The sequence below is a fragment of the Cryptotermes secundus genome, unplaced genomic scaffold, assembly GCF_002891405.2.
Source record: "Cryptotermes secundus unplaced genomic scaffold, Csec_1.0 scaffold948, whole genome shotgun sequence".
Classification (NCBI taxonomy): domain Eukaryota; kingdom Metazoa; phylum Arthropoda; class Insecta; order Blattodea; family Kalotermitidae; genus Cryptotermes; species Cryptotermes secundus.
This window is the reverse complement of record NW_019727110.1, coordinates 349,301-358,496: the sequence shown is the minus strand read 5'-3', so window position 1 is coordinate 358,496 and position 9,196 is coordinate 349,301. Positions and strand designations below refer to the sequence as shown.

Here is a 9,196-nt window from a genome sequence, read left to right as displayed (position 1 = left end):
CACCTTTCTCTTCACTTTTACACTACATGTTTCAGCACTAATGTGCCATCTTCAGGTGTGTCTCTATGCACATCAAACTACTGCACTGCATGCCATGACATCTTCATTCTAAAATGACTAAAATGTGTAGTCGTCATGTATAACAATAAATTCTAAATATTAAAACCTTTCAGGATTTGTCATCCATACGTCATATCTCAAATACGCAAATCACACCAATCCTCCTCTATGGGAGCACTCTTCCTACATTCATGTGTATATTGTGCTCTGTGTTGTGTGTTTCTCCTATGACTGCGTGCATTGTGCTACTGGATATCCAGCACAATACACACGTGAATGTAGGAAGAGTGCTCCGACAGAGGAGGATTGACGTGATTCACATATTTGAGATACGACGTAAGGATGACGAATGCTGAAAGGTTTTAATATTTAGAATTTATTGTTATACATGACGAATACACATTTTAGTCATTTTAGAATGAAGACATCATGGCATGCAATGCAGTAGTTTGACGTACATAGAGACACCTGAAGATGGCACATTAGTGCTGAAACATGTAGTGTAAAAGTGAAGAGAAAGGTGAAATTAAATAAAAAGTGTGCACTGTAAGGTGGTTAGCATAAATACACATAATGGATATTGAAGGAAAGATAGAGGGGTGGATAGAAGTGACCAGAAGACATAAGAAGATGCTAGATGACCTTGGGACAGAAGAGGATATTTTCATTTGAAGGAGAAAGCTCTAGATTGCATCAAGTGGAGGAACTGTTTTGGAAGAGACTGTGGACCTGTCATCTTGATAGATTACTGATGATTGAATGAGTATAAGCTATTTGTGCATGAAGTTTTTGTCTTCTATCATTGTAAGTACATATTGTTTGTAATATAAAGTAAATACAAACCTGACCCCATTGAAGAGTTTGTAAGAGTTAGACCTTCAGTAGAAGAACCTGAAATAGATATGGAGGACCACCACCGAACTGTGGTTAGAAGAGAAGACCTGTGGCTGATAGCCATGCAGACTCAGTGGGGTATATGGAAACATACAAACTTGTGCCCATTCCTTTAACATAGACTAACAAAACTGCAACTAGAATATGCAATGTGTAGAGTGACTAAGATTTTTTTGTGCATACTGTGTAGTACCTGTACATCTCAGAGACTGTTAGAAAAGATATCACGCCCAAAAAATGTTTAATTCTAAAAATATGTAACAGTAATTTCACCTATATATGGATTTAACCTTGAGAGAAAAAAATTTTGTATGAAGTTGATAGCAATGATATCCCCCAATAATTACTAAGTCAGTTTTGTTGCCCTTCTTGTGAACTGGTAAAATAATAGACTCCTTCAACTGATCAGGCAATTTTTCCTTATGCCATATAGAAGTAATTAGCTTATGGATCTTAGAACATAATATTTCACTTCCTGCATTAATCACATCTTCTGGAATTTGAACACTGCCTTGCGATCTATACATTTTCAGTTTTGCAATAGCAGTTTCAACCTCAAAAGAATGAACATTCATAACAATGATATCACACCAGTATGGTATGAATGAATGAATGAATGAATGACCTCTTAGCATTCAGTATTGTGTATGACATACTACCACTAACGAACTCTACCCTCGTAACTGCTGATACGATTCTCTTGTGTACAGAAACCTGTACCCAATTCATGATTCTGATCCACCTTTCTACAGAAAAATGTATATTTGCCTGCTGGTTAACTTTAGATAAGAATTGTGTAAGAACCAGATGACTGGAGTTGACTCATTTTGTCTGGTTGTTGGCTGGCCAGACTTACATCTGCTAGCTTTTGTGTGTAATATATACAGGATTAATTGTTTTTTTAATTCGCTATTTGGTGGGGGGGGCGGTGGAGTCCAGCTGGGTCCACTCAGCATGGCAGCCACTGATTGGCCTATTGTACCTGCCCCGGGTGATTATGATGGTGGAGAATTTGATGGAATTATGATTGGCAGGGGAACCGAAGTACTTGGAGAAAACTCACCCCAGTGCAACTTTGTCCACCATAAATCCCACTTGACCAGACCCGGGATCGAACCTGGGCCGCCCCGGTGGGAAGCCAGCGACTAACCACTTGAGCTATGGTGCGGCCTCTATATACAGCTTAATAAATCTTCTGTATTCTGTAGTGAGTATTTGCACTTTGTGGTTGGAATACACACTCAGCTAGCCAAGTGACAGTCATCATCACTGAATGATTATGCTACCCATAATTCAGTTAACCCACCAACATGTTCGGTCACGACACTTTACCTAAGCTTTTCTCTCTCACTATTATCCATATATCACATCCCTTTGCATAAAGTCTTTCTGACCCCCTCTCATTCCTTTTGTAACTATCCACTGTTGGCCCTCAGATGTACTTATACCTTGTTCAGAGCTGGATCATGTTCCTGTAAGCAAAAGTCCTTGTAATTAGACACCTTGTAGTCAGATGTGGAGTGAAGCATATTGTTTCTTACAATTTGTTTTATGCTTATTTGTACCTTTGTATTATAGATGTCTGAACAGCATGTTCATGGCTGTCAAATACTGGATCTTCTGCATAGGGAAGTGACATGCAGTGTGAATGATGTAAAAGAGCCTCTCAAATGGTTAGTTTTAATGTCTTAAGTTAGGGATGAGTGCACAATTAAAATATTTAACTGTCTGTATATGTTTTGCATTCTGTTCTGCTTCAGTTCAAGTTAAAAAGGTACATAGAGGGACTCTCCATTTGTAAACATGAAAACCGCAGTCTGGCTAAATGAATTTTCATGAAATTTAATGTAAGTGAACTTCTCAAATTTTACTGGTAAAATTTCATTATAGTCCAGTCAGACAGTAATTGTTCATGTGAAGTGATACTCTAAATGGGAGTACCACACTGCATAAAACCCCCCAAAATACGAGGGGGGACCCAAAAATAACCGGAACCGACCTGTTGCGCGCGCATGCTTTGTAGTTACGAGTTGTGCTGCTAGGTGGTGTTAGCTGGGGGTCTCCCACGACTGTTAGTGAGCTGGTGTCAGTCTGAGTCAAGTGGTTTGTCTGTGGTGCTCTGCTGTGTGCGTTCTGTTTCAACCCTTTGGCGATTAGTGAGATGGCCGACCAGAAGGAACAAAGAGTGTGCGTGAAATTCTGGATCGTTCTGCACTTCACTCTTCAAGTCGCGGCAAACATTCACACGGTTTTCTCTTTGGTCATCTCCGAGCAAGCAAGGAACAAATTTTGCAGACACCCGTCTCATGTGCAAACCTTCGGTTAAAATTCGCTGGGCCGTGCTCCATGAGATGTTCGTTTCCTCAGAAAGTTGGTCAATGGTCTTTCGACGATCTTCATCAAGCAAAATTTCACGCACACTCTTTGTTCCTTCTGGTCGGCCATCTCACTAATCGCCAAAGGGTTGAAACAGGAACGCACACAACAGAGCACCACAGACAAACCACTTAACTCAGACTGACGCCAGCTCAGTAACAGTCGCGGGAGACCCCCAGCTAACACCACCTAGCAGCACAGCTCGTAACTACAAAGCATGCGCGCGCAACAGGTCGGTTCCGGTTATTTTTGGGTCCTCCTTCGTATATTGTGCTTCACTGCTTCATGTTGCTAGCCTTTATCTTGAACTGTACTTAACTGTGTACACTGACTTTACTCTGACTTTTGTAAGCAAGATGGTTTAAAAATATGGGATTAAGATTAAAAATAAATTTTGACAACTGGAGGGTTCCATAGGGATCAGTGTTCATTGCATGGTTTTCTATATCGAGGAATATGAATAAAATGTATAAAGATACGACCAGTATTTCAGAGAAGCCTACTGCCTGCTTCCAGGTCAAATTGCTTTATTTTTCTAATTGTATTCGTCAGTATGGTGGTATAGCCAGGAGGAAACACCATGAAAAATAACATGTATTTACATGAGGTTTATCATTAATGTTTTATATTTGGAATTTAATTGGTAAAATACTTCCTTGTATTTTATTATTAATATTGATGTTTATGTATAATGCAGTATGCTTAGCTCACAGTTATGAGTAAAAGCCTATAGCTTGTTGGTCTCACCCTTCATTCACATGACAGTGATTAGATGCGGATCAGTGTGTTTGTTGGTAGTGTTGAGTCATGACATGCTATCCTCTCATGAATATATTTCATCTGTTTTCAAGTGGTCCCTGTTTTCATGGTCGTCTTTGAAGATCCAATGTATGCAGAAATCGGTATCACATGTTTAATGCCTTATTGCTTTGCTTTGAATTTAAATGAGTTATCAATATCGTCATTGTCACTGTCATCACTGTGTTGGATTAAATTCTTTTCATGTCTAATTACAAAGTTTAAAATTGTTTTTTCTATCATTTTGTCATCATGTTGTATCCTTTAGTATATGTTTAATTTTTTTAATTTAGTTGTTCAGGATTGAAATGTACATATATTCCATCATTGCTGGCAGTTTTTTACCTCTGTCAACAGGGCAGAGGAGATGTACATATAAGTGAAAAATGAGGTCATATCAGGTACTGAAAATCAGTTTGATATTTGTTGGCACACATTGTTTTTCTTTCTTTATTGTTGATCTGATAAATTCTGGTATATAAGGATTAAATTACATTAATCCGCTCAGAATTGAAGACGATAATACCGCAGTTCTTATGTCTTGTATTTTATTTCCTGTTTTCAAAATAGCAAGAAATGGAAAGATTAAAGTTAGGAAGCCTTCTGACTAACTGGTAGTTTGCCATTGGGTTCTGTTTCCATCTGATTAAGGTTTTGTTTCTTTACAGCATTATTCAATCCTGTCATGTGGTGTTCTTTAAACAGCTGTCCAGTTGGCTCTTATATGGTCAGCTGATTGACCAATATGCTGAATTCTTTATACAGCATGTATCAGATGCCCAAGGGACAAGCACGTCGACAACTACAGATAGCTTCTCCAGCCAGGATACCAATGAAGTATTGTCCCTGGTATGTTGCGGTGTTTCATTCAATATACACATCACTTATTGTACGAACAGTCATAATTGCTTTACCTGTTAGGTAAAGCGCGCGCGCCCACACACACACACACACACACACACAGACACAGACACAGACACACAAAGTGTCCACTGTCACGTCTTCACTGACGTTGCTTGGTAGCAGCTTACAGTGGTGGACGTTCCCCTTCCTCTGGGTTCCTGAACTGTCCATGGCCTCAGCTACCAGCTTCTAAAAGCAACAGCTCACCACGACTGAACTCCAGCAGATCTCTAACTAACTGCAACTGCTGACTTGTCCTGGTTATAACATTTCTGCATGGGCCGTGTAGAAAATGTCTCTTCCATTATTGCTGTATTCTTTTGTTGCTGTGGAAACATGCTTATTTGCCGAGCTGTTACTTTGTCACTTTTTTCATGGTCATTGCCTGGCAATGGGTCTACATGCCACAATGTGTAACTGTTATTAAAATCATTCTTTAGGAGGCAGGTAAACATGGAAACTCTGCAAAAAGTTTAGCTGTGATGGTGAATGGAATTTGTTGGGTGACAAATACATCTATTAACCCTTTCGCGCGGTCATTTAAATTCCGCTGCCGTCTCTCCGGTGGTAATATATTCAGCTGGCCATTTAAATTTTGCTCGAAAATGATTTATTCATCATTGTTCTTAAATTATATGAGATAGGAACATGAAACTTTCACTAAAATGATCTTAAAAGGTGGTTTTATAACCTTACCTTATAATATGAGCGCCCGGTATCTCGGCAGTGGAAGCAGTTGGTTTAGAATTTGAGCAGTGTATGGTACGCTTTGAAGCATGAAACTTTCACTAAAATGATCTTAAAAGATGGTTTTATAACCTTGCCTTATAATATGAGCGCTCAGTATCTTGGCAATGGAAGCAAGTGACGCCTTGAAGCATTCTTCTAAACACAACGCTGGCTCACATTCACCACACCAATATTGTGTATCTTTTCTTTGGTCCTTTTTTTTTTTAACCACACATCTTCTGTGCGCCCTTGCCTTCTTCCCCGTGGGGGGAATACAAGAGGAAATGTCTCTCTGTGAGTCGTATAGGTTGCCAGATTAGCTGCAGTAAATTCAACCTTTATGTTATCATAACAAGGGGTTGGTGCTTCTGCGTTTCAAATTCCATTCATTTTGGCTACAGCAGATGTCGTAGGGGTGACCACAGAATTCATGAAGTTATTCTAAGAACTGGCTGGTATGTAGTGCACGAAAGCAGAGCTTAGCTGGCTCAAAAAAAATATTTATGGTCATCCCTCGAAACGACCACCAAGGTCAGTACGATAAAATGGCGTCAACTGGAGCGATAATACATGAAGGAATGAGTTCTTTTCCCCCCCACACACACCAGTATCGTCATAGGGGGTGACCACAGTGTTCTGCCTTAATTCGTGACGTTTTTCTAAGAACTGGGTGCTATGTACTGTGCGAAATCAATCGATCTTGCAAGAATAAATTTTTGGACATCCCTCTTCTAAGAATTCCAATTGAGTGTGTTAGTGTGGCCAGCTCAGGGCAATATGATATTATAAATACAGCACATATCAGGTCTCTGCTGTTTATAACGTCATAGGAAAGAAAACACGCCATTCATAACAGTTTGAATGAGGAAACCTCTCCCAAGAGCAACAGGAATTTTGCTGCAAGACAGGCATATGTAACGATGACTTGGCGCAGATAAACTCGTGTCTCATTATATATAGTTCTTGTGACAACAGGCCAGCGAAAAATCTAACAATCTACAGCAAAACCATCAATTATTATGGGCGTTATAACATAGGTGTGCAGCTGGACGAAACATAGACGTCGAACCCCCGCAGACGATTTAAATACCTGACGAAACATACATGTCAAACCACGCTGAATGGTTAATATTGTGAGTGGTGTTAGTGCTTTTCTTGTAAAAGCATTTCTGGTTCTACTGACATGTGCTTTTAGCATCCAGGTCAAAACATAGATTTCATTTCATTTCATTTTCATTTTTATTATCATTCAACAATCCATACATACAGGTATTACAACCATTTGGATAAGGAAATTGTCAGTTTTACATCTAATTCTCATGCATATCTTTACAGTATACACTGTACCACCCTAATATAGGGGGTTTGTCATCTGAATAATATTATCTAGATCTAGTTACCATTAATTTCATTGTCTTTACACAAATACAACAAATTAATCAGCTACATATTACATTTACACACTTGATGAATCAAAAGACATAAATTCATCTACAGAATAAAAGGAATGTTTCAGCAAAAAAGATTTTAATTCCTTTTTAAATGAGTTAAAATTTTCCCTTTGTTTTATTTGATTGGGGACCTTATTATACAAACTAATTCCCATATTTATCACACTCCTCTTAAAAAGAGCTGTATTACAGTGCTGTACATGATAATTTAATTTTCTTCATGTGTTATAATTATGAATGTCTGAATTTATTACCATAGAAGCCTTGTATTTTTTGATAAAGCGTGTCATGTCCAATATATACAGAGAAGGCAATGTTAAAACGTTGTAATCTTTAAAAATTTGTCTACATGACGTGCGACTACTAATGCCACTAATCACTCGAAGAACCCGCTTTTGCAATTTAAAAATGCTTTTACTTTCCCCATCCCCACCCCACAATAAGATACCATTTCTCATACATGACTCAAAATTAAAAAAATAAATAATTTTTATCATCTATGGATTCATTATTTCTTTTAATATTTTCACCATATAAATTATTTTGCATAGCTTTGCTTTTAGAAATTGAGCATGAGCGCACCATTTTAGGGTTTCTGTCATGTGAATTCCAAGAAATCTCAATTCTGACAGATATACTATTTCTGTATTATTAAAAACTATTTGTGGTCTTAATGGATCTCTCCACTGTTTGAATGAAATGACATGGCAGATTTCTTTGTAGTATTTATTACAAGGTTATTTTTTGAAACCATATTTCTAATTCTTTCATAACATTAATTTTTATATTGAAGGTCAAGTTCATCTTTTCCAGTAATTAACAAATTGGTATCATCTGCATATGAAACCAGCTTTTCTCCTTGAACATTTTCTGTAAGATCATTAATGTATAGTAAAAATAAAAGTGGCCCCACACTGATCCCTGTGGTACACCATACTTCACTTTCCTAAATGATGAATTATAACTGGTTTTGACACTGCCGTCAGTGTTTTTTATTTCTACATATTGGATTCTGTTTGACAGGTAAGACCTGAACCACATATTTGTCATGCCTCTTATGCCACATGAGTCTAGTTTCTCTAAAAGTATATCGTGGTCTATTACGTCATATGCCTTAGATCAGCTGTGTCAAACATGCGGCCCCTCAACTTTTAGAGCTAATTGATATTGAAATCAATATTAAAATTTTAGTAGAACTATTTTTTGTAAAGACAATTTCCCAACAGACCAGAAGACAAGAAGTCTCATGCAGACATAAATTAGCAGGCTGCAGGAAAAGTGATTCTGAGAATTGCAGAAGGGTTTGTCCAACTAACAGTTTGTAAAGTTCATAAAGGACAAACTATTGTATTTCAGAAGGTTAATGCACTAAAATCCGCACAGCCTCACTGCCCCAAGTATTTCCAAGAATCCCTTTTGGAGGCATATTAAGAATGCAAGGAGGGTGACAACTGACAGACAAGTGCAAGGGACTTCTACCTTTAAACTAGCTTGCAACCCCCAGCCATTGTCTAATGGCCTGCTAGCAAACTTTCACTTTTATGACCATTGAGACAAGATACACGTTCCTACTAGTCCGGTAGTCTCTTGTACATTGTCATTTAGTTCATTTTCACACAGTGACAGGTGCTGATGTTACATTGTAATGAACATATAAAGGTTATAATTAAACATTAAATTATCAACTACGAGTTTTCTTGTATATGTACAGTAAATTTTAAAGGGCAATGTCGCTTTCAAAAAATTCAAGTAGCGAAAAAAGAACTATTGAAAGTGAGCGCCGTGTTTTTCAAGAAAAATGGGAAATCGCTTATTTCTGTCGTGAAATAGAAGGTAAAATTACGTGTTTGATTTGTGGGGAAAATATAAGTGTTCCACTTTAGGTAATTATATTGAAATTATTCCTAAATAATAAATAGAATTAAATTTCCTTGTATCAAAATCTAATGTATATTTCTATTTTGAAATGTGGCCCTGGACTATTA

General features: G+C 37.7%; 1 protein-coding gene across 1 annotated transcript in view; it reads left to right on the top strand.

The window, feature by feature from the left end:
- LOC111864518 (gamma-tubulin complex component 4) overlaps positions 1-9,196 on the top strand; it is a 34,596-nt gene that overhangs the window by 9,727 nt on the left and 15,673 nt on the right. Inside the window, exons 5-6 of the mRNA XM_023851816.2 lie at positions 2,533-2,627; positions 4,797-4,977. Of these exons, the coding sequence (XP_023707584.1) occupies positions 2,533-2,627; positions 4,797-4,977 (276 nt within the window). The remainder of the gene's footprint in view (positions 1-2,532; positions 2,628-4,796; positions 4,978-9,196) is intronic.